General features: G+C 38.8%; 2 protein-coding genes across 2 annotated transcripts in view; both read left to right on the forward strand.

Moving 5' to 3' along the window:
- fbln5 (fibulin 5) overlaps window positions 1–13857 on the forward strand; it is an 18808-nt gene extending 4951 nt beyond the window's left edge. The window contains exons 5-11 of the mRNA XM_008302706.1: window positions 4720–4842; window positions 6550–6666; window positions 7840–7956; window positions 9578–9700; window positions 9958–10084; window positions 10184–10379; window positions 13211–13857. Coding sequence (XP_008300928.1) covers window positions 4720–4842; window positions 6550–6666; window positions 7840–7956; window positions 9578–9700; window positions 9958–10084; window positions 10184–10379; window positions 13211–13372 — 965 coding nt within the window. The 3' untranslated portion in view covers window positions 13373–13857. The remainder of the gene's footprint in view (window positions 1–4719; window positions 4843–6549; window positions 6667–7839; window positions 7957–9577; window positions 9701–9957; window positions 10085–10183; window positions 10380–13210) is intronic.
- A 2185-nt stretch (window positions 13858–16042) lies between these two features.
- LOC103372931 (tandem C2 domains nuclear protein) lies at window positions 16043–25679 on the forward strand (the record flags this gene model as incomplete). Its single annotated transcript, XM_008302707.1, has 7 exons — window positions 16043–16106; window positions 17564–17638; window positions 17724–17921; window positions 20188–20358; window positions 21370–21449; window positions 25006–25081; window positions 25579–25679. Coding segments are annotated over exons 2-7 (693 nt in total), but the record flags the coding sequence as incomplete, so codon positions are not given.
- Between the last annotated feature and the right edge of the window lie 1103 nt (window positions 25680–26782).

Consider the following 26782-nt stretch of genomic DNA (forward strand, 5'->3'; position numbering starts at 1 on the left):
ATCTGATTTCCTGTTTCCAAAGTCATGGGAACCTCAGTCTCCCGTTAAGAACTTTTGACTTCCTAACTCTTTACGAGAGCTGCAGGCTGGAAGGCGTCCGTCTTCGGCTGCAGCTGTTCGCCGAACCTCTGCAGTGACTCAGCTCGGAAGATGTGCATGTTTTGAGAAAGCCCGTCCCTCCATCTGCCGCCTCCTGCTGTTTATTAGATGTTAGAGCGAAACTAGCCGGACGAGGCGACGCGAGGGAAAAGGCCGAGGCCAGAAATTCAGCGTAAGCCATTAAAGGTTGCGGTTAAACTCTAAAGGGGGCCGCGTGAATCCGTCAGATCACAGCAGCAGATGTGTTTTGATGCTCGGTGCGGCGGCCTGTCTGCCGTCACCAGGCCGGAGCAGAGGGACCTTTAAGCTCCTCGCGGTGAATAGATTTCATCTTTTTTTAATTGAGTCTGTCAAATTTCACAACCTCGAGAGATCCCAGCTGTCAGATAAACACAAAGAGTCTCCAGCTCTGTTAAATACATCTTTAAATAATTAGTCCAGTGTGCGTCCGGCCTCCTTAAAGTCGGTTTGGGTTGTTTTTTTGGCTAAATCAGCCGTGACCCTGTAATGGAGGGAAAATGTACAGTACGGTTTTCCCCCTCATGTACAAATATGGAGCGTTTCTCTTTGCAGGGGAGAGAGGGCCTGTCAGGGAATCGGCTCACGACCTTGTTTGGGTAAACTACACCGTCACAGTGCCAAAAAATGAGGTCATGTGTTGCCAAACCTGTGGTCCAGCCAGGCCTGCAGAACAGAAAGGCCTCTGTGGGGGCCACTCGTAACAAGTCTGCACACCCCCGAAGGCTGGCATGTGTGTGTTTTAGTGTGTGTCGGTGTGTGCTGGTGATGTAATGAGTGGCTGATTGATGCTGCTGTGGGGCAGAAACTACACAGACTGTGACTTCCTGTCTGTATGTGCAATAAACACAACGGCTTTGTCCTTAAGTTAACGCTGAAATGCTCCATCGGTGTCACTAATGGCACCAGTCTGGAGGAACAATGGCGCTCATGAGGCCTCTGGTCTGCCCTCCTGCATTTGTTGGTTTGTTTTTCCAAGTTTATAAAGTCACAGTATAAATCCATCTCTTGGCTGTTTTCTGTTTGCTTCATTGCTGCAGTTAAACCAATTCACTCCAGGACACTGTAAAAAAAAAGAAAAAGAAGACTTTAACTGTAATAAAAACATTTTTTATGTTATTTTACAGTTTTTCTCTGTTTTGTAAAGTTGTAGATAATAACCAGTAAAATCACAGACAAAAAAGTGTTCAATTACATGTTAACCATTAAAAAACAGACCAAAACTGGAATAGTCCCTTTTATGGTTACACTTAAAAAAATAATAATAAATAAATAAAAGAATTTAAATGAGCAAAAATCATTATTATTATACAGAAAATTGCCATTATTTTTAAGAAAAACTTTGAAGAAGTTAGGATTGAAAAATTGTTTAAAAAAAAAAAAAAAAAAAAAATCAATTTGTTCTTTAACAATTTGGGACTATAAAATTACACATATTTTGTATTCAAATCTGTCAAATCTGGAAAACATGTCAAAATTTAAAGATATGATCCTTTATTTGAAAGGAAAAATTATCTATGTTAAGGACTGAAAAATAACAAGTCATTTTTCTTATTTTCCTGCTATTTTATGGATTTTACAGATCCATGAGGTCCAGTTATGCGATTCTCCAGCGCCGTGGAGACTCCACATACCTCACTGCATGTGCTTGTTACTGTGAAACTACACTGTGTCAAAGAAATAGTCCCTAAGAAGAGCGCTCACAGTGAAATTTGTAGAAAAACCAGAGTACAAACGGTTATTGTTTCTGGAAAGGCAAGTTTTTTTTTTTTTTTTTTTAATTATCCTTAAAGCTAAAAAAAGCTTTAATGCCGGTTGTCTATCAAATGTTAGCATGATAACGGTCCAAAGTAGGACGGTGAACTTAATACACACTGTATCTGCTTAACATCAGCTTAATGTGCCAATGTTAGCATTTAGATGGATTAAAACACACTAAAAACCACCTAAAGTTCAGACACCATGTTGTGTTTTTTACTTCACGTGGCTGTAACGTTTACTTCCGCTCGTATCTCCATTTTTAGTGACTTTCATGTTTTTACTTAAGCGGAGGGATTAGTTGCTCCTCTGTAGCTCGAGGAAAGTTTCCAACCTCGTGGGCTTTTTGAAAGCAACGGCTAAACTAAAAAAATGCACGACAGCTCCATGTGAAAACGAGGCATTTCTCTGATTGCTTTAAATTCTGATCAGTTTCAGGTTTCGGTTTATCTCTACATGTGGTTTGATTGTAAGTACACAGCTGATAAGTTCTTCACTTTTTGAATCAGTTCGTGCACAAATGAAGTGTTGCTGCTGCTCAGGTTTCTTTACATGTGTTCTGGACGTTCAGGCGTTTCAAGCAAATCCCATCTGTCATGTCTGATGTGAGGCTGATCAGGATTGTCAGCAGCACAACCCAAAGCTGGTGGGCAGCTCATGAAACAGCCTATATAAGGAGGTGAAGCCAGGCGCTCCTGCAGCTCGTGCATGTTGGAGATCTGCAGCTGAAGGCTTCACATGTGGTGCAGAGAGCTTTTCAATAGTAACTGCTAGCAGGTGCCGCCGTCGTGTAGCTGTTGGCCGCCGGCCTGAGCGCTCCGGGCCTCCTCCTCCACCCCCGTGAAGCTGGCACAGACGGACCTTATCGCTTATCAGAGCTGCCTGTCCAAACACTGAAAGGTCCCGGCTCCCACCCACTTCCCCCCACCGGTTCTCGTACAGATCGGTGACTTCACGGTCTGAGAACCATAAACAGAGGGTGGAACCTCTGATCTGTCATATCCTCATAAGGAAATGTGGCCATTACGACGATGCAGGGGCGTCGATGGAAACCAGATTGTAATCCGAGAAATCGCTAATCTTGTGCGAAAACAGTTGGAAGTTGATGCTGCATTGAAAGGTTAAGTGTTGAGTTTTGTGTTTTTTTTAAACACGGGGTGGTGAAAAGCCGAGTGCAGCAGAAACAGACAGCTGGAACAAACTACAAGCCAGCAGGGAAATACCAACAGATCCAGATCCTTTGCACCAAAGCAATGTTAAAATACGCCATTACAGGCTCAAATCCTGCATTAGAAATCCAATTTAAGTAAGGATTTGCAGCAAAATGTAGTGAAAGTATTAAAGTAAGAGTCCTGGTTTGGTTCCTGTGACTGATCTGATAATTAATAGTGAAGCATCAGTGTGTCAGCAGCTTGTTACTGATGCAGCTGCTGCAGGATGAAACCACTTTATATCCAGTTTTATAGACAGACAACAGAAAAAAAAGAAGAAGAAAAAAAGTTCCGTTGCACAATTCTGCTTTCATCTAATCTTTATTTTTTGCTGAGATATTGGATCATTTATTGAAATAAATCAGAGATGTTTGAGGTAAAAATCACTCACTGTTGACGACTTACGGACGTGAAATGTGACCCGACTACACACTGCTTTTTGTTAGCAGCCACAAAGGTTGCAAAGTTGAATTTTTAAGAGTGTTTTGCATTTTCAAAGCTTCTTATATCGTCTTATAAGATCCATTGTGCAAAAATCTTCATCTTAAAATGCTTCCAGATAAATGCAGCGGGTAAAAAGTGTCATATTTGTGTCATGTGTAGTCGTGTGGAAATAAGAAGCAGCAGAAGATGGAAACGTTTAAATAAAGTGCCTCAGAATTGGTTGCTTCCTACCACTGAATACTGGTCTGGTGGTCGTTGCTTTGAGCAGAGCGCGTAACCTGAACAAGCAGTTTTTCTTAGTACAAGAAGAGCAGAGGAAAACTACAAAGTGGCAAAAAAGTCAATTAAACTCTAAGAGAAGGTGCAAAAAAACCCTAAACTCCCAGATAGAAGTCAATATTCTCAGTGTTTGTATGTATTTTTTTCATATGCAGCAGCTTTTCCTGACTCTTAAAGGAGGTAACTTGGATGTGTAGGAACACTATTGGATCAGAAAACCCTGAATATTGGTTTTAACTCTCCGCAATGCTCCTCTTCATTCAGTATTTTAGATAAAGTTGTTCAGGATTTCTTTTTGAGCTGATAATTTAGCCTTTTTTTCAGTGTGTTTACTAGAAATCCATTCAAAGTCAATTTGTTTTTAACATTTTGAAAGATATTAAAAGTTTATTATGTGGTATGAGTGAGTTTCCTCGAGGTAATCTGATTGGCTGTTGCGCATGTCACTTTCAATTTAGGCTGTTTTGATTGGCTAAAGGTCTTTTTGATTATTTTTTTTCTCACTCCAGTGGTGGAACTTGATTATTTAACCAGCATCAGATGTGTTATTAGGGCGTGTCCCACACAACACACCAGAGCCTTTGTCCTGCTCATGATTCTTTGTGGACAATTAACGGAGAGAAATCTGAAGCGTACTCTTTATTTTATGGACTAATTACTAACATGGAACTGTGTAAAGTCTAATATTATCACACTGGAAGTTAGAAAAGCTTTTTAATCCATTAAGAAGTCACCTCTTGTTGTATATTTTTAAAGCATTGTTCTCGTTTGTAGTTTTTTATTCAGCTTCTGGCGCCTTATTTCTGATTATTTCTTATCAGCATCATGTTAACTGTATTAGTGCAGCTTTTTATTTATTTATCCGTCTGTTCGTCTGTGCATTGACACTATTTTCTCTTCTCTCTTGCAGACATCGATGAATGTGAGACCAACTCCCACCACTGTAACCCCACCCAGGTGTGCATCAACACCTCTGGAGGCTACACCTGCTCCTGCACTGAAGGCTACTGGCTCATCGGCGCACAGTGTCAGGGTGAGGCGGCGTTTTAAAACACGTTTTACATGATATTGAACCGCTTTATCCTTTCACTGCTGGAGTTACAAGGTGCTGTACAATAAAGAGCATCAGCAGAACATTTGAAAAGAAAAATCCCATTAAAAAAAAAACTCTTTTCTGATACCTTTGTATTAAAAAAACGAAAGTGCAGGCTGCCATTTTTATATGCTATCAAATATTTTATTGTATTTTTTAAATGTTTTATTGTAAAAAAAAAAAGAAAGAAAGAAAGAAAGAAAGAAAGAAAAAAAGTAAACGCTTAAGTGGTTAAAAACTGTAGAAAATGTAGAAAATACCAGCAAACATCTGTAAAATAATGATATTTTTAGCAGATTTAAATACAGTAATACTGTATAATTTACAATCACACACTGCAAAATAACTATTTTGTATTTATAAAAGTTCAGATTTTGGTGAGGACATTATTTACAGTTTTGGCCTGTTTTTTGTTGTTGTTTTTTTTACAGTCAACATATAAAATAATGTTTTATTGCGGCGAATTTACTAGATATTATCTGTAATTTAACAAAGTAGGCAAACATAACAGTTAAATATATGATGTACAGTTTTAAAATCCTTAATATACATATTTTTTTCTTTCAAATAATGTAAAATATCTGTAGAAATATATATTATTGCTAATTTAAAACCGATTAAAAAAATGTGTGATTTTACAGGCAAATGCTGTATAATAACTCACATTATTCTAACTTTGTCTAAATGTTTTTCAAGGGCTGCTTTTGCAGATTCAATCAAATTTGCATTTCGAGCACTTTACAATACTCCTGAAACTGGTCAATATTTTTGAAAAAGCTCATAAATAACTATTGTTGGATCTTCATGCAGCTAAATACAGACACCTCTTGAATTTGGGTGCATTTCAGGAAGCTCTGACATGTGAAACTCAAGCTTTTATTACATACATTCTTTGCTTTTACAATCTGTTTTGGAAACATGAATAGAACAATTGCTGGCATTAAAAAAGTGCTATAATTGTGCACTGAAGCATCTTATCTTTATCGAGCAGAAATAGATGTAGTTGTATTCTTGAAGGTAGAAAATGAATTTGGTACTAAAACAGACTGCACATGATTTATATTTGCACCTTTGCAGCAGCATCAGTCGTCTTCTTTCGATCAAATGTTCCTTCTTCACTGAATCAAAGCTCAAGATCAACATGTATTTAATGACTTCAGTCTTAATTCTGTGTTTATTCTCTTTTAGACAAGTTGTTTTCTGGTTTTATCCTGTTTTTCTGGCATTTTATTTTTAAGGATTTTACAAGTTTCATCCTGTTTTATGTTTTGCTTTTCGCACACATTTTTTGTTGTCGTCTGTCTTGTGTTGTTTCAAAACGTCCAATATTAATAAATTCGATCTGATTTAATATCCTGAATCATGCAAAACCACCAAAGTCATCCATCACACTTTTATTTTATTTTGACATTATGGCCAAGCTGGGATATTAGTGCGCATATTTCCGTAATGAAAGCCACATTTCTTGCAGTCTGTGTCGGATAACGTAGAAAACACGATGCAGATTCGCGTCTTCATTAACAAAATGCCATTATGTCCTCTGAAAGCGTTGCCTGTAGAGGAACAGCGCCCTCCTCAGGTTTTGTGCGGTGATGCAGCCAAGACAGTATATGTTTACAGCTGGTTTGTGTGTTTCTTTTGGACCAGATATTGATGAGTGTCGCTACGGTTACTGCCAGCAGCTGTGTGCCAACATCCCCGGCTCGTATTCCTGCTCCTGTAACCCCGGATTCATCCTCAACCCGGACAGCCGGACCTGTCAAGGTACACACAGCAGCAGAGCACAGAAAATATGAAGAGTCAACCCCAGTGGTGGAAAGTATATTCACTGAAATACTGGGCTTAAGTACAATTATGACGCATTTTATTCAAGTATTTCCATTTTATATTGTTTTATGCTTACATTTTCTCCTCCACATCATCTATCTGACGGCTTTAGTTACGTTTAAGATGGAGATTTCACAAAAAGGATAATATACCAAGCTTTAGAAATACACTTTGTTAAACCACATTAAAACAGTCGGCTTCTTAAAAAACTGTGTGTAGTCGAGGTCATATTTGAGATCAACAGCTCCACCAGATAGTGATTTTTCTCTCTAAGCTTCTCAGATAGTTTTATTTCAATAACTGATCCAGTATCTCAGCAAACATAAAAGATTAGAGGAACAGATTTGTGGGTCAGAACTTAGTTTTTTCTTCTTTTCTCTCCCTTAGATCATGTTTCTCAGATTTATCTGTTGTCTCTGTGCATAAAACTGGATATAAAGTAGTTGAAACCTGCAGCAGCAGTAACAAGCTGCTGACACACTGATGCTTCACTATTGGTAATCAGATATAATAATTTATCAGTCAGAGGAACTAAACCAGGACTTTTACTTTAATATTTTAGCCACATTTTGCTTGTAATTCGTATGCACTTTTGCTTAATGCAGGACTTTTACTTGTAATGGAGTATTTTTACTTTGCCATATCTGTACCTTTACCTAAATAAGGCAACTACATACTTGTTCCGCCACTGGCTACGATGCTGGTGTTTAGCAGGCACAATATTTGCCATCTTGGTTCAGCAAACTAATTTTTTGCATCTTAGCCAAAGCACATCTGATGTGAGTGTAATTCATTCTGCAGCTTTTAAAAACCATTAAAAGCACTTTAACAAGCTAAAGTGCTGATTGAAGGTCAGGGAAGGAATTCATCCTCTGGGGACCATGAATGTCTGCAACAAGATGAATGAGTCTATCCAGTAGTTCAACATACAGGCGGGTGATAAATTAAAGGAAAAACCAACATAGAGTGACTTGGTTGGGCCACCGTGTGTTGCTTAAAACGGCTTCAGAGCTCCTCGATGTTCTATCATTTGGTGTTTCAATGATGGTGGTAGTGATCTAACAGCTGTGTCAGAGTTGTGTTAACGTCCATCCTCTGTTGTTGGTCCAGATGTGGACGAGTGTGAAGATGAACCCTGCAGTCACGGCTGCTTCAACACCTACGGATCCTTCATGTGCAACTGTGACGAAGGGTTCGAGTTGGCGTCCGACGGTACCACGTGTATCGGTGAGGGGGTTTTAAAATATTTTGTTCCTTTAAACTGTAAAATGCAGTCTGTTTTTGGAGTCGGGTTAAAGTTTGATGTCTCACAGAGTGAAACTGATGAATTATGTTTAAATTCCAGATACTGGCACATCATTTTTAATGTTTGTAAAGGTGAAGAATGTGTGGAAACCAGCATATTATAGCTGGATATACGCTTTGATTTTTCAGAACCAAGTCTTCGTTTATGGAGGACATCACCAGTTTCTGCAAGTGTATTTTTTGTGCAGCATCACAGGAACCAACAGTCTTCTCCAGATTACAATAAGTGAGCCGGGCTGTAGTTTATCACAGGGCTGATTATTACAGTACTGACAGACTACAACCCCTTTCAGACACAGTCTGTTGGCTTCGTGTCTGAATGAACAACCTGGCAGCTTTTCTGTGAAAGTCAGGGCAGCATTGTACTCCTACCAGATCGGATGTAGTAACATTTTCCGATTGCTTTCAGCACCAGTCTGAACTTCCTGCAGTCACATTAACAGAAAGGCAACAGAGGAGCTGCATATTTTGAGTCATGTACAGTAATTTGGGGAAGGAATGTTCCACTTTTCTGCACCAATATTCATCCAAAAACATCACAAAGAGTGAAACAATTACAGTTTTCGTGGCAAAATCAGAAGCCGTCTTCGTCGTTCACTTTGCCCTACAACTTTACATTTATTACAAGCTGACATAAGATAAAACTTGACGACAGCTCAGACTAATAAAAATCATCAATCATAAAACGTGATCTGGGTTTTAACAAAACTTGAGGAGCAGCTGAAGGTGTTGTTGTTGCTTTCAGCTGTTTAGGACTATTTCCTCTGTTTATTAAATAGCTGCACCCTCAGGCTGAGTGGCTTCTAAAAGAGAGAACTAAGTATTAAATTCTTCAAATTTATCCCCGACATGGAGACTGGATCAATCAGAATCTACCAGCAAATCACACTTTGAACACACAGTTTATCGTAAATAAACAGCTAGAAGTACGTTATGAATCCCCAAGGGGAAATTTGGTCGTTACAGCACAACAATAAAGTTACCACCACCGTAAATGCCGATAAATAAGCAAAAATAAACAATAAGAAAACATTAAATGCAAGACGTACAATAAGTGTCAAGTAGAAAAGTCCTGTGTGAGCATAGTGCAAATAGTAATATGAGTGATCAGCTGCAGTTAAATCATTTGTTTATCAGCGTGTTGAATTCCTCCGCAGCTTGTTGGGATATTTTTATTTTACTGTTGCTAAAGTAGCAGTTTAATAAGCGTCACACATGGACAGAATTTACAGTGTTTTGCTGATCATTAGTTATTTGGACAGTTTGATTGGCTTTTTGATAAATGTTTTAGTTCTTATTTAGTGTTTATTGTGATGTATTGCATGTCACTTGATGTTCTGTTAAACTGTGGCTCTCTCCATTACCGTGAAATATTATGTGAAAGTGACTTTAATGGACCGATGATGCCAGAAATGTGACGTCTCCTTAATTAATTTTCACTCCTACCTGCAGGGAGGTGCCTTATGGGAAGAAACCAGAGCCAGTTTGCTCCAGTCTAAATCCTGATTTAGTATTAATTCTGGTTTTTTTTGACTTGGTGCAGACTTGGATGAGTGCAGTTTCTCTGAGTTTCTGTGTCAGCACAGATGTGTGAACACGCCCGGCTCTTTCTCCTGCATCTGTCCGCCGGGATATTATGTATTCGAGGACGGCAGGAGCTGCGAAGGTAACTCGGTTGTGCAACGTTTCATTCAGACCTGTCTTACCATGTGTGTCTGTTAGGTACACAATCTAACAAGTGACTTCTTGGCTATGAAATCAGGACAGATGAATGTGTTTCCTTGAGAACATTTCACATTTGCCACAGTGCATCAGTGTCTGTGTACTAATGTTGTTGATGCTTCTTGTTGTTTTCTCTGATGATGATGGTTGATGCTGAGGACGCTTTCACTGACTCTGACTGTTGTGTGTTTGATTTTGAAGATTTCAATGAATGTGACACTGGTAACAACACCTGTACAACAGCACAAGTATGTTTCAATTTCCAGGGAGGCTATACATGCCTGGATCCTTTACAGTGTCGCCCTCCTTACATCGAAGTTAGTGACAAGTGAGTTCCCCCCCCTCGCAGCTGATCGACCGACCGGTCCGTCATACCCAGAGCTGAGCTGTTTCATCCCTTAATTATCTGTTGTTTTGTCCCCTGCAGTCAGTGCATGTGCTCAGCTGAGAACCCTGCCTGCAGGGACAAGCCCTTCACCATTCTGTACCGACACATGGACTTGTCGTCGGGGCGCAGTGTGCCTGCAGATATCTTCCAGATGCAGGCCACCACGCGCTACCCCGGCGCCTTCTACATCTTCCAGATAAAGTCGGGCAACGACGGACGAGAGTTTTACATGAGGGTGAGTGTTTCAGAGATCTGCAGAAGCCACGTAAACGCTGTGAACTCATGCCAGAGGCTCCATATTAACACCACATTGTTGTAAATCAACTGTTAAGTGGATTATACACGGAAAATTCTTCTGCCACACAAGTTTTCAGAGACGTTACTTGAGTAAAACTTCCAATACAGCAAAGGAAAAAACAAGTCCTGCAAGTAAAATCCTACTTATAGCAACAAGTATTAAAGTACAAGTACAGATTTGTTTCCTCCTACTGATAAATTCTAATATATGAGAGGAAAAAGAGGAAAAAAATAAAATTCTGTTGCCCAAATCAATTTTCAGATTTTGTGTGATATTCGTTTTTGTGAACATTTATTGAAATTAAACCACTCGGAGGAGTTTAGAGGGAAAAATGACTATTTGGTGAAGCTGTCAACAACTTAGAGATCTGAAATGTAAACCGGCTGCACGCTGGTTTTTGTAAGAAGGCGTAAATGTCGGCTTCAACCGGTGAATTATTTGACAATTTCTATTATCCATTGTGCAAATCCTTCATCTTAAAAGTAGCTAAAGCTGTTAAATAGATGTAGCGGAGTCGAAAGTAGAATGTTTCCCTCTGAAAAGTAGTAAAGTGGAAGTATAAAGTAGCAGAAAATGGAAAATATTTTAAGCAAAATACCTCAAAATTGGACTTAAGTGCAGTATTTCATTACGTGTACTTATGTATACTGATACTAAAGCTGTCAGATAAATGCAGTGAAGCAGAAAGTAGAATATTTTCCTCTGAAATGTCGTAAAGTAGAAATTTAAAGTAGCGCAAAATGGACAAATAAAATACCTCTAAATTGAAGTGTATGAAGCAGTTTATTTGCACCAAACAGAGCAGAAACTGTGAAGTCGTCATGAATTAGAGACAAACGGCGCCACCTACTGACACTCTGTCAACAGAGAGGCGAAGGGAGCCGCAGAGCCGAGCAGGAAATGGCAGTAATGTTTAAAGACTCCACAGCTGCGAGCGTTTAATACCAGAGATGTTGCCAGAATCAGTCTTGGACTCGTCTCATACGATCACGGTGCTTATTATTAGAATCACTCCACAAATATGATTAAACTGCAGCTCCAGTCCGGAGCTGAACACGAGAACTTCACTGCGTTTCAGAGGAAGTTATTGTACTTTTTACTGCATTGCTTTAGTCTGACAGAAGCAGATACTTAGCAGGTTATAAAACAGCATATTAAAGCCCACCTGGATGAACTACAGCACTGAAGAACTGCTGCTCATTGATGTATCAGGATTATTATGACCCACCAATAAGAGTTAATGGTAATAAACTCATAAGTTGTCCTTCTGTGTTGAACTTACATTTTCTAATAATCCTGATGTCTTTTTACTTTAGTAAGATGTTGGTTACAGGACTTGTAATCCAGCATCTTTTCTGAATTGGTTTTGCTATTTTTTTTAACTGAATTTAACTTCTTTTATGACTCATCCAGACCTGATCAACCAGTAAATACCTTCAGAGGTGATCAAGCTTCGCAGGATAACTTATTAAAAGTGTTGATTTATGGTCATGCTCGTCTGTTTTTGTCAGACTCTGCTGTCTGACTTTGTCTAAACACACATAAATGACGTTAGAACATGGCAGCTGTCTAAACCTGAGTCAAGTTGTTTGTAACCAGTAACTAAATGGAGTTACTCAAGTATTTTGAGGAGCTTTACTTGAGTATTTCCATTTTAGACAGCTTTCTAGGGAAATTATTGCTCCCTCTGCTCGACTATGTTTATCTTACAGCTTGATGCATATTTTAAAATGCAACTCTATTGATCAAACTGGTTTCTAATCCGTGTGTACTTCAGGCACATTTTGCAATTCTATGAGTTGTTGTTAGCTCCAACAATGACTGATTTTTCCCTCTGAACTTATTTCATGGTTTCATTTCGATAAATTGATACAATATCTCACCAAAAATCAAAAAGTAGAGAAAATCTGACAACAGATTTGTGTATTAGAATGATTTCTCTTCCCATTAATCATATTTAAAGCCCTCAGATTTATCTCCTGTCTGTATATAAAACTGGATGTAAAGTGATTTCAACCTGCAGCAACAGTAACAAGCTGCTGAACCACTGATGCTTCGAATTAATAATCTAATGCTGCCAAATATAACAAAATATCATTCAGAGGGACCAAATCAGTACCTAAGATTTAACACTTTAACGACATTTTTCTACTAATGCTTTTATATTCTTACTTAAGTAGGATTTTAATATGTATTGGAGTATTTTTACAATAATTTATTGGTACTTTTACTTCAGTAAAGCAACTAAAAACCTTGTGTAACTCTGTTTATAGCCGTAATTGTGAACAGATTCTGAAAATACACCAAAGAAGCATAAAATATTCAGCTTTGATGTTGATTCTTCTCATTCTCATGAAGAATTGTCAAAATATTTAGAATTAAGGCTGAATTACTGGAAGGAAGCAACAGTGAAGTGCAGCTTTTCCTGCTTTGACAAACAAATATGTTAAATGAGTGGAAACCAAAAAAAAAAAAGAGGAAAGCTGTTTCATCAGTGCAGCCAGCAGATGGAGCAATAAGTGTGTTTAAAATGTCAGAAAGGCTGATTTTTCTTATTAAATGCTGGTTTTTAAATCTTAAAATGGCGAAATGCAAACATGAGCTTTGATTCCAGACCTCATGCGTCGTGTAAAACACACTCCCCGACTCGTGTTTTCTGGTTAGAAATAACCTAACATGGCACTGATCCACGTGCAGCTGTCCCACTTCACTAATTTCCTGCCCTTCACATTCCTCTTCTTCTGTTTTTCTCTTCTTCTATCTCGCAGCAAACCAGCAACGTGAGCGCCACGCTGGTGCTGTCGCGGCCGATCAAAGGCCCGAAGGAGGTGGTTCTGGACCTGGAGATGGTCACGGTCAACAACGTCATCAACTTCAGAGGCAGCTCCATCATCCGTCTGACGATATTCGTGTCCGAGCATCCGTTCTGAGCAGCATGAACTTCAGAAAACCCAGCGGCTGTGTTGGCCTGTATGGGTTTGTTTCAGACAGCTCATTCCCCCTCCTTTTTTTTTTTTTTTTATCACTATGTCATCCTCAATAAAGACACGTCCGATCAGGACTCCGGCCCGAGATGGGAAGACGTTCCTCTGCTCGGATCCCCGCCCTGGTTTAATGGACACTGAGCTTTTTTTTATGGCTGGACACAGAAGGATGTTTGTGGTGTACAATTTCTGACGTCCTCTATTCAGACCTGAAATTTATCCTCACTGAGTATCAGCGTGTATGTTGTCTGTGAATCTTCATCCCTTCACATAAGCTGTGACTTTGATTGCTGCCATCTGAGGAGAGAAAGCCGGTCGTGTCATTGTGTGTAATTTGCAGAGTCAGTGTTTGAAATGATGTAACAGAAGCAGTCATTAACTGAATTATTGATCACCGTTTCTTTTAGACCAATAAATGTCTTCACACCACACAACTGTCCCTGGCATGAGGCGGCTGCTGGATTCCTGACACGGTAGCAGATGTTTTCAGGTTTATCATGTGATGGTTTACACTTTCTGAGGGAATTTTGGGTGCACAGTGTTGACTTTATTATAAGGAAACATTTTTGGGCACATCTGGAAGCTCTGTGGGAACTTTTGGAGTTGTGAAGGCACAGTTTTATAGATTTATACTTTATTTGTCAAGTGGGAAGTACTGCACAATCTGGTATTATTGATATTAAACTTATATTTATTTAGTTAGGTTTTAGGTAATTAGCATTTTTTTTAAAAACAGTTTTTGCCTGTAAGTTTTTTTTTTTTGGAAAAATTTGGTGTTATTTTACAGATTTTTCCCTGTTTTTGTAAAATTGCAAATGATATCCAGTAAAATCACAGAAACAAGCTAATTAATTTACATGTTGATATTTAAAAAAAGAAGCCAAAACTGTAAACAATGTCCACAACAAAAATTTATATTTTTACAAATAGTAATTAGGTTGTTTTTTATTTTTGTAATTTGACGATAATGGAGTATATGTAAGAGGATTCACGCTCAAGATGATGCTTTTGTGGAACATTTTTTTATTTTTTTTGCACATTTTAATGCGTTGCACTAATTAACGACCAGTGGAGGGCGCTATAACAAAATCTGGTGTCATGGTAAGAAGGCAAAATCCTAAATGTCGGGGATTTTGCTGCTCAATATCTACAATAAATGCAGCTAAATGTTTGATTTTGAAAATCTTTTACGACATATTGTGTGGATACTAAATCACACATGAGGCATTTGGGTACACTATAATAGAATTTGTAGATTGTATCAGCACGCGTTGAAGCGCTACACTAACTTCTGGAAAAGCAAGAGCACTGAAACAAAAGTGGAGGGTAAGCCTATTAAATTTGGGAGCGCTACACCAAATTTGGAGCGATGTGGTCGAACATAAAATATTCAGGGACTCAAAATATTTAGTCATTTGTGGAAAATGGAGTAAATTTGAAGGATTTTGGTTCAAAATGATGCTAACTAAACTCAGCCTCATTTTGATTTTGCAAATGTGAGAGGTTGGACACATTTTTTTAGGATATTTTTTGGAACTATATGCCAAACTCTAAAAATACGTGATTGCATTAAATGACAAACATTGGTACGTTGTGGATCTCTATACCATCTCTTTACTTGTGCAGAACTGTATCAACCAAAATTTGGGATTATTTGGATTAAAGTCAAAATATCAGATTTAGAGGTTTGGCTTGTGCAGCAACAACAATAAATCTTTTCAAGCATCCTTTGAAGAAACATTTTGGAAATTATAGTGTATTTCATAAATAAAAACGTGAGGTATTGTGCGCTGTAACCCAATCAGAGGTTAAATCTGCATACGTTGGAGCACTGCACCAATTTCTGTAAACTATTTGGGACTATAAGACATATCAATAAAAACACCAAACTTGGGAAATTTTAGAAAAATCTAGAATATTTAGGGACCAAACTAATACATACATTTGTACATAGTGTAGTTAGTTTGATGGATTTGGCCATTTTATAATGTTATAACAAACTTTTTTTAATGAATGCTGCTCACAACTAGAGCACATTTTGATGTTACAAATGTGCAGGTTTGAGATAAATGGAGCATTTTTAGTGATATTTTTTAAAATATTATTTTAGATTCCCAGTGCAGTGGGGGAGCACTGGTGCAAAAACTGTGATTATATCAGTGAGCTGTGGAGGATTTTGTGATTAATAATCTTGTAGATTTGGGAGCTCAACAGTTCATATCTCCACCAACAGCTGCTGGCTCAACCAGGCTGAGATGCTTCTTGATTTCTTCAGTGGTTTTCTCCGTAAAAAAAACAAACAAAGACACTCTGATCTTGTTTCTGCCTGGAAGACGTTCAGAGTTGAGCAAAGTGGGGAAAAAAAAAATCAAACGAGAGCGAGTGATGGGGAACAACCAGAGACGGTGGTGCGTTCACGGCTGTTCGGGGAAGAAACAACAGCGTCCGTCCGGGAATCAGAGAGCTGCGGAGGGAGAAGGGGGAGGAAACAGGGAGGCAGGAGGGAGGAAGGGAGAGAGAGAGAGAGAGAGAGAGAGAGAGAGAGAGAAGAGGAGAAACCTGAGAGTGAAGTGAAGCTCAAACCTCAGATCAGCTCATTTCTCTCCAGTCGGTCCTCCAAGAACAAGCTGCGCTGCTGGATGTTCACAGCTCGTCTTTATTCACAGAAACCATCGCCTGGGTGAGTTTACATCTCTGCTCTTGTAGTAAAACTGGATTATCTGATGTTTTATACGTGTGATAAGGTGAAACCTGCACAGATTACCCAGTAAATCCAGCGCAGCAGCTTCACTGTGCTGTTTAGTTGTGTTTTCTTTTTTACTTTCTGTCTTTAGCTGAGTGTAAATCAATAATCAAAGTGACCTAAAGCAGCCTGAAGGAGGTGAAAACTGTGGATTTTAAGACACTATGACATGTTTCTGGACTAATGTGCTCTCAGGGCTGCTAATATACATTGTAAAAAAAAGAATCTGTGATTTTGAGGAATTTTTCCTTTTTATTTGACAGATTTTTTTTCACCATATTTCTTTAAATACACCAAAAATATCAATAGATTACAAAAACACACACTAAATTTATAAGTCTAATGCAAGAGCTGTAATTTTGAATAACCCTAAGTTTTCCTAAAAATAATAATATTTTAAACATCAGGCCACTGTTAAAATTACAATTATGCCATTTTTACAAATAGATGAAACGGTTAAATTTAAGTTTGATGCTGTTGATATATTTCTAAAATTAGACACTGTTGCCGTTATGTATGTCTGTTATTGGTCATTTTCTTGTTCTTACACATGCAAATCTCAAAATACTCTTTAGCTCTTGTAACAGAACTGACTAATTATGTTCCATCATTGTATTTGTTTGGTGTCCCAACTGCTGAAGTGTTGAAATATTGCCTTTTTTGTACAGTTTCCCTTTTTCACTCTGTAGAAACTGAAGTCAAATGATGTTTTCGTGTACATGCTTTCCTACAGCATGTAGAGAATGTGACTGGTTGTAGACCTACAGACAGTCTGGTGAAAACCAAGGTTTGTACAACACCATGGCTGAACATTCACCTTCAAAATGGAGCGTAATGGTGACAGAGTCAAAAACAATTCAGGGTTTCATACGTAACAAATCGAGGGGACAAATCCAGTCATTTTGCAGGATGAGGTTTTCTGTATCATTTTTCCTCTTCAGAATCAGTTCACAGTTTGAACATGTGTGGTTGAATTACCAGCGTAGAGCAGTTTTGAGCAGAGTTGTAGGTGAGCTGGTTTGCTGAGCTGCAGCGAATAAGTAATAGTGGAGGGAGAGTGGGGTGTGAACATTTTAGATCTGCCCACTGTAGTAGGAACAAGTTTTATCTGTCATTTTAAAGGACAAAGGGATTACCTAATGGGGAAAAAAACATTCTAAATATGTAACTTTAACACACTGAGATCATTTTTTTGAGTTACATCAACCAGGGAAGAACATTTTTATCACAAACCATTTGGCTGATGTAGATTCAGCACATAAATGTATTTTTCTAAGCTGTCCAGTGTCAGTTGGAAACTTCTGAAGTGTTGTCGACTCCCAGAAATGCAGGTATTTGCTCGGGTGGTTTAATGTTTAAACTCCAACTTCCTCAAACTATTTCAACATTTCCAGTTGCAGCCATGGAGTGCCTCAAAAACTGCTGCAAGAACTTCATGAAGAGGAGGGAGAAGGAGCAGGAGACTCAAGGTAAACTGATCTCCTGCAGTCTATGTATAAAGCCCTTTGAAAGACTGTTTTGTCTCTGACTGAGGGGGTTTCTTCTGCTTTAAAGTGATCGCTCTGAAGATGCCTCCAGATCAGACGGAAACGTCAGCACTTAGTGAAACGAGGAGGGGAGTCACAGAAGATTACCTCCTTTCCAAGCTGCCGCCGGACGGCCGAGAGGTCCCGTTTGTTCTGCCGACCTTCAGGGCCTCGTACATCCAACCCAGAGGACCTCAGTACCCCAACTTACAGTCTGGCCTGCAGAGTACGTACCTAAATCAATTGGTGCATCTCAGGCGTGAAGGAATTTGCTTTATTTACCAACCGTCTGGTTTGATTAGCTGCAGGATTTGAGAGGATAGTGTTGACTTAGAAGCTGGTTGGTTAATAATCACATCATTATCATCATCGTTTGTTGGGCGAACATTATTTTACATCTGCTGGAATTCAGAATAATAGCAGCAATTAGTCAAAATACAGCTTTTATTGTTATATATGTTTGTTGAAGGTTCCTTGTTTTTACACAATAATAATAATAAAAGTTAAAAAAAAAAAAACTCTAATGTAAAATTAATGTTAGAAATTATATTATATTTATGAAAAATTTTAGTATTTCTATTGTTTAATGAGAGCTATTTTCATTACAGTACTTTTATTTTTGGCACCACAGCTGCAAAAACAGCACTATTGTATTTATTTATTCATTTATTGTTAGAGGTCCTTTCTTCTAGTTTTACACTGTATAAATGTTGACTCAATTTGGAGGTGTGGGCGACTAGATGCTGCTGTTTTTTTTATTTTGGTAACAAAAAATACCAGATTTTGAGCCATCAGTATATGGTTCAGGACGTAAATCAAATCTTGCCAATGTTGGGTCGTATCAGCACATTTTGGGATATAACAATAGAAGAAATTTGAGTCCTTTGCGCCAAATTTAGTGAAACTGGGGTTAGCTAAAACACATTCAGAGGTAATGTCAAACTTTTCCAAATTCTAGAGTTTATCGTTCTGAGCCCTGTAAAGCCTGATTTGTAAATTGATCAAATCAGGCTTTGATTTTCCTTAAAAACGTGAGACGACCATTTGAGCATCACGTGATGCTTCAACACAAAATAAACCCTGTAACTTACTGACCACAAGAGGATCGCGCTATATGCTGATCTGAATCCTAACATGGTCCCAACACTGGGCCAACGCGAGAGTTAATTAAGTCTTTGCAAATATGGCCGCCGCAGATGTACCGGATCCGGCTTACGTTTGATCTTTGTCAAACGTTTCCGCCCCCGCCGGTAGCTTCTGACTTATCTCAGTTTATGTGTAAACAAGACTGTATCAACAGTCCTGGCACTGTTTTGTAGAAGATTTATTACTGTAAATGTCACCACACCTCAGTTAGCTGTCGTTCATTAAGGCCTGGATGTGTGCAGACAGCTGGATGTCCAACGTACAAGGGTGGATCAAAAAGTTCAGAGACTTTGTGATGTGCCGCCAGTGAGCAGTGAGTCAGGATGTAACATAACATTGTGCCGTCAACAGCAGGACAGATGTTGGCATTTGTGATTTCACCATGAACCTCACACTGGAGCGCAGAAGAAACGTCACATTCGGTGTCAGTCAGCAGCTGGATGATCCAAGCTTCATGTAGACCATCATCGGTGGTAATGAGAGGTGGGTTTGTGGCTATCATCCAGAGAGGAAACAAAAGTGTTCACAGAAGAAAAGCACCAGGAGGATGCTTGTTGTTTTCTTCAACGTTCATGAGGTTGTGCACCAGAAATCAGTCCCCAAGAGTCGGACTGTTGAGGCAGAGTTCAACTGTAACGTCCTGAAGCGTCACATTGACATTTGGCCCAAACCGCCTGAACTTTGGTGTGATGACATATGACTGTTCCTCCCACAACAACACAGTCATCACTCCCCACCTGCCCTACCTGCTGGATTTGGCTCCTTGATGTGATGATGTCTTCCTCTCTCCTGATATGTTAAATTCAAGTAGAAGGATCACCATTTTATCACAGTTTAGGAGATGATGCTTAATGTGTGGACGTAACATGACATCCAGGGAGTGTTTCAAGTGTTGCAGGAGCACTGGGAGCAGAGTATCGCTGCATAAGGAGGCAACTTCAAGGGGAAAGGTGGTCAAATTTAAACCAGTTTTTGATTTTTATAAGCTCAGTCTCTGAACTTTTTGATCGATTGTTGTACAGTAGGAAAGGACAGGACATGTAAGTCAACATGCTGCAGTCTGGAGCAAAAACACAGTTAAATCATGGCAAAGTTTATAGCGACCAATCCAACTCGAGCTCCAGTCTGCACTAAAGCCTCCCGGTGCCTGTGGCCTCACAAAAGTTTCATTAAAATCAGCTCAGAGGTTACTGAGATATGAGCAGCTGTTCAACAGAAGAAAAGCACCAGGATATCCTGCTTCGAAATGAATGGCTGTAATGTTTCAGTTGAGCGACTCTGGACAATGATTTTGTTTCGAAATTAAGGAATGTTGACCTCCGGCTCATGCTGCGGTTTGTGTGCAGGTTCAGCTCGCAGCACGTATGCAGAGAGGAAGGCCGAGCTGCTGGGCACCAGCCACTTCGCCTACGGCCCCGAATCCAGCTTCCGTCAGGGTCAGATGACCGAGTACATCTCCCCCGGATCAGCCCGCCGAGACACCCTGAGGAGCAAAAACTCCAGTCCTCAGAGCCCAGGTAGCGCCGAGCAGTTACACAGAACTTCAGCTGCACTGAACAGGCTGGGAATCAGAATAATTTTAGCCTTTCAAGGTTATTCAGAATCATATTTAAGATTGGCTTGAAAATAAATAAATCATGTGTTTTATGAATTATCACTGTAGTAAAATTGGAGATATCTGTGAAAAATAGTAGTAAATGTTTTACAAATTGACCAAGACACATTATATATCTCACAATGTTGGTCACAGTATTACTTTTTTGAAGAGTTTACTGCAGAAGTGGATGTACTCAGATCTTGTACTTAAGAAAAAGTAGCAACACCACAGTATAAAAACACTCTAGTACAAGTAAAAGTCGTGCATTTACATTTTTATCTGAGTAAATGTGCAAAAAAAAAAAAAACTAAACGTATCAAAAGTTAAAGTGCTCATCACACAAAGGGGGCATATTTCAGACTAATGCATATTAAATGGTTGGATTATAATTTGTAATGCACTCATGTGTTCATCAAGTATAGTATTCACTAGTATAGTGATAGTATTACTTTGTGATTTACTTGTTGGCTACTATTTTGCATGACTAAACTAAATCCATGACATAACTAAAGTTGTCAAATGCATATTTTAGAGTAAAAAGTGCAACATTAGCCTTTGCATTGTTGTTCAGTAGAAGAACAACGTAGCAGAAAAAGTGAAAAATTCTCAAGTAAACTGTAAATAACTCACAACTGTACTTGATTAATTGCACTTAGTCACTGGTTTTCTGTGATATGAAGTCATGTTGCATCACAGAGTTTGGATAAAGCCTCTGATACATACATATATTACAGCTAAACACACATCCTTATCTGTCGTTATGTAACACCGACTCAACAGTTTGTCCACATTCATGTGTGTTTACTGCTGTAGGGAAAAGTGGTTCTTCATATTTTGCATGTACACCCGAATTCATAACAGATTCCTGCACATAGATCTATAATTATGACCTAAATGACACCACTTTAACCCATTCTGATGGTTTCTACAGGTTGGAGCCTGAAGCCGGGCGGCCAGCAGCGACTCAGCAGCTCCATGTTTGATCTGTCCAGCCCTCAGAGTCACATGCAGGTGAGCATGTTCTCAATCTAATCTGTATTCACACGGTGTTTCTCACCTTGTGTCAACCGAGACTAAATATAGTTTTATAGTTTCCACTGTCCTCAGCAGCTCAGTGGAACACTGCAAACAAGCCTCACAAGGTGGTTTTTTGATTTAAGGGTCCGAGTGAGGAGGTCATTTCGTCCCGACAAGGTGAAACGGATGCAGGTGTGTTATTGGACGGTTGGAGCTGATAGTTCTTGATATTTTTTTCCAGTTCATCAAGGAATCATCTTCACTGGTGAAAATATGATAAATGTATGGAGGCCCAAAGGTGCCATAAAGCCAAGAAAGGAAAATGAGACATGTTACATGGGAAAAATGGGAAATAATAACCTAATTTATATAATAAGGCTGATTTTTCACTGCAAAATGAAGTCCTGCATCTCTATGGAAACAACACAATTATGGAAATAGAGAGAAGTCAAAAATCTCTACTGTGCAGTATGACACAGTTATGATGCCATAAATCATGGAAAAAAAAAAAACGCTCACAAAAATTTAAATTCTTGGCTTTTTCATTTTATATAAACCTGGACGCAATATGTACAACATTTTTCAAAGGACCCACAGGTGTTATTGACATGGGAAAAAGGGACTATTTACGATAGGTACTTTACTACTTTGATTTTTAATTTTTTTCTCTAATTATCTTCTATTTGTTTTGTGTAAACACGTCCTGCAGTTCAGAAGAAAACTCCCTAAATTTTTATCGCACCACTGTTGGTCACAGCTGAGTCACTAATGGTTTCACGGTTGCACTACGGACCACAATTCTTTATTTATTTTATTTTTATTTTTTACAGAATTTCAGCCGATTTTTAAGTGAGAAAGGCAGATTAAGGCGATTGATTTAATGTTTGGTTAAGTTCCCCGACCTAAAGGCCCGTCTCAGATGAGTTGTTCAAGTACTGCCTGAACATTAAAAATCTATTCAATTGTTTCTGCTTTTACCATTTCTGGCTATAAAATGGTGGCATTTTGGCAATTTTGTAAATACAGTATGCCTTTCAAACCTACTGACAGGTTTTGAGGGTCAGGGGGTTAAACCAAAATGGAGCAAAACAAAACAAAAACAGCTAGTTCAAGAATTAGTTAATCATTGTAGCAAATGCACTTATCGACTTTCTTGCCATTAATGTTGATGATGAATAAAAACCACATTCCTGAGCTTTGGATGCACTGGTTGACAGGTTTTTTTCAGCCATGCTAACAGTTTCCCTCTGTTTTCAGTCTTTATGCTAAGCTAAGCTAACCAGCTGTTGGCTTTAACTTTGTGTTTACTGTAAAGACATGAGAGCGGTATTTGTTCTCTTGTGTATTTCTTGGCAAGAGACAAAAAAATCTTTTACCGACTGATGTGAGATTGAAGGAGCTGCGTAATGGTTATTAAAACCTGTTTACGGTCCACCTTAATTACATAACTGTGTTATTTAATGATGTATTCAGTCATTATTACTGCGTTCGGTCAGCTTGTTGGTCCGTCTGTTTCTGCTTTTGTGCTCTATTTTTGGCTCCATGCTGCTTTTCTGTGCCCTTAACTAACAATGAACAGGGGAGGTTGGATCAAAAAGGTGTTATGCCAATTTATCAGAAAGTGATTATTCATTTCAACACTTATTCTTTCTAGGAATCTACTCCTATGTGTCACTTGTGATTCAGCTGCAGCCGTTCTGATAGAACATACAAAAGTGGTGTTTAATCAGTAATACACAAAGGGAAACAAAGACCAGTTTGAGGTGTATTTCTTTGTTAAATAACGGATGTCAGCTCCTAATTGATTAACAGGAATAGTTGAGACTGTGTTGCAAACAATCAATCTAACGTCTCGCCCAAAAACCTCGATAAACATTACAATAGCTGATTCAGAGGCTAACGTCAGAGCGTGTTGTGAACCAACACAGATGCTTTCTTCACCTTCTCTGATGTCCCGGCTCAGCATGCAGTGTGTGTGTGGCAGTTAAAATGTTTAATTTGGCAGCATCAAGAGCAAACAGTAGTAAGAACTGAAAGCAGGAAAGTTACAGCACCTTGGCAACAGGTCTAATAGGAAACAAATAAACCAGAGTGAAGAATGTGAAACAAAAAGTGCAGCTAAGAAAAACGACTTTATAAAGAGGATGTGAGGGCAAAGGCTGTTTTTTTGTTTTTTTGTTTTTTTTTAAGGTCTCATATTTTGAAAATTTGTTTTTATTGCATTATGTATGTCTTAAACACTTGGAGATGTAAAACAAAAGCCATGAGAATTTGAAGTTGTTTATGAAAAGCAGCAGAAAATAGAAACACTGAAGTAAAGAACAAGTAGCTCAAAACTGTACCTAAGTAATGCACTGTAAATATATATAGGTACTTTCCACCAGATGTATTTTTAGTGAGGATAATCCCTTATAGATTCTTATTGTCACAGTGACTCTGAATTTATTGCTTTTGATTGATATATATATATTAAGTAAATTGCTGTGACATTTGGTGCACATTTATGATCACAAGAGGGAAAATTTTGGTAATTCAGAGCCTTTATCAGGTGTATACTGCAATTCATCTAATACTTAGTTTTTAGAAACAAATACCTGCAGCCATACATAAAAGATGGACGCTACACATGTCTACAGGGCAATCACAAGGTAGCAACATCTTAAAACATATCCCGCTTTATTGTCTTTTTTTTTTCTTCACAATGGGACCATAATTTTTTTAATTAATCTCCTTGAAGGAAGCTTGAAACTAGCAACACAGACCATAAACTCATTGGGAATATGTTTACTGAGGTAGCAAATCAAGGCAGAAGAAGAGTCATTTTCTCCTAGACTTCGAGTCAATCAGACTTATTTTTGCAACCAGGAGTCTCCCCCTGCTGGCTGTTAGAAACACTGCAGGTTTAAGTCACTTCTACATTGGCTGCATCCACTAGTTGGTCTCTACAGTTGTACTTTGTGTTTACAAAATAGCACATGTAAGCATGCTAACATGCTAATCTAAGATTCCAAACATGGTGCAAGTGTTACCTGCAAAACATCCACTTTCTACCATTTAGACCAAAGCGTACCCCGTTTTATTGTCAATTTTTCTCTTAATGGGACCAAAATTTAATAAATGAACATCATGTTGTATTGAAGGAGGCTTGAAACTAGCAACAGAGACCATAAACTCATCAGAAAAATGTTTACAGGGGTAGCAAATCAAAGGAGAAGTAAGGTCATTTTCTCATAGACTTCTATACAATCTAGACTTGTTTTTGCAATTGGAGGAGTCACCCCCTGCTGGCTGTTAGAAAAAATGCAGGTTTAAGTCACTTCTGAGTTGGTTTCACTTTTCAGACCCAATCTTTTTATAAACAGTGATGCTTCTATCCTCAGTTGTACTTTGTGTTTACAAAATAGCCCTTTAGCATGCTAACACATGGATGTAAAGTGGTGAACACGGTTTAGGTTTTACCTTCAAAGCTCAGCCTCAGAGAGCTGTTACTGTGGTGGTACACTTATTAAAAGATGGAGTTTTAACGCTGTCTTGATGTGTTGGTTTTCAGCTGCAGCGCTTCGACTCCGCGTCCAGCGTCTTCAGCAGCGCCTCCTCCGTGATGAGCTCCATGGAAAGCAGCCTGGGTAACTACCACTTTCATCAAACCTTCATTTTTGTCTCCCAGATTCCTGTTGTAATGAGAGGAAGGAAAATCCCTTCTCACAAAAAGGGACATGACGGAGTCCAGTCGAGAACACTTGCATTGTGAAGCAGTGAAAAGACAGAAAAAAAAAAAGATCACTTCCAAGTGTTTTCACTAGGAGCCTGGGAGATTGTGTTCCTCCATGAAAAGAAACAGTTTTGGAAATTGCAGTTCATGTTGCTTGTAGAAGGTCCTGCACAGATGATAACAAACCGTCTCTTTATTTCTTACATGTGAACCCGTCATAAAATAGAATAAAGTAATTGTAACATGCACAATTCGATACAGCTATTAGTTTTCTTTTTTGTCTGATTATTTGAATGAATTTATCCAAAAACTTCCCTCTTTAAACACTAATCAATACTATAGCCGCTGTGCAAGCTTATTTATATGTAGAAACACTACATGCTTTCATCTTCTCATTCCTAAATGCCACAGAGTCCATCGCCCTGTCCGGAGACGAGCGCGACCTGGGGAAGGTGTGCGTCCGGCTGAGCTACCAAGAGGCAGTGGAGCAGGTGTGGATCACCCTGGTTCAGGTAAGGTTACATGCAGGGAGGAGAAGGAGGGGAAACCAGGACAAAAAGCTCCATTGTTTCGCCCCCTGCAGAGTTTCTCAATGGACCCTCTGTGTGTCCAGAATAGGGGCCTCTATTTGCTCCTCTCAACGCTCTGTTAACTTTGGCTCGGACACTGAGGAGGAAAAGGTTGTTTTCAGAACCGTCCTGATGGATGTCGGTGTTTTAAAGAAGCCACACCGTGCGTATGAGTTTGTTTGCTGTAAATGCAGAGATGTGCACAAATACCTCAAAGGCACAGGGGCAAACAACAAAAAAGAAGCACCTCTTTCCCACCTCACATGAGGGTAGTGGAATTAGTCAGGGTTTGTTTTTGTCCTGAGGTCACATCAGTGCAGCACTTGAACCATCCACTGGGACTTTTAGATGAACAGGTTGTGGTTGCACAAATGGTCTTACTGTGTAACTTTATGCCTTTCTTAGAGCTTAAATGGAGCATTATTTTTTACTAAGCAGAGCTCTTCGACCAAATCCTGCCTTCTTTAGAGCACTTTAGCCTCGTGGAACTCTGGGCATCCCAAGAGATCTGCGCTCTTAAGGGCTTTTTGCTCCCGTCATGTTTTTACTCACTGTGGGCTCATTATTCACCGTAATGTAAAGTCCTGCACCTCTATGGAAACAACACAACCATGACTAGAAGTAGAGAGAAGTCAATAATGTCTTCTGTGCAACATAACAATGTTATAATGCCAAACAAAAGAAAAAACAAAAGTTGAACCTTTTTGATTTTTTATTTCACAAAAATTAAAAAAAAAATCTGGAATCAACATGTAAAATTTTTCCAAAGTGAGCCAGAGAGGATAAATACAAGAAAGAAAAAATGGAATCTACCTACTATAAATATTTTACTATTCATATTTCTTATTTATCTGTGACTATTGGTTGCAGCTAAAATACTAAAACACAGTTGAGCTGAGAAGTGCTGAATTTTTTAATTTTTTAGAGAATGTGGTTGAAGGAAATTGTTCCTTGTTTGACAAACTTCTAAATGAGATGTGAAATAAGCAAAAAAAACCTAAATCTTACATCTCTGAAATACTGCAATTTTAAGCTTAGATTTTCTA

Source organism: Stegastes partitus, unplaced genomic scaffold (assembly GCF_000690725.1).
Source record: "Stegastes partitus isolate 25-593 unplaced genomic scaffold, Stegastes_partitus-1.0.2 Scaffold1859, whole genome shotgun sequence".
Taxonomy (NCBI): Eukaryota; Metazoa; Chordata; class Actinopteri; family Pomacentridae; genus Stegastes; species Stegastes partitus.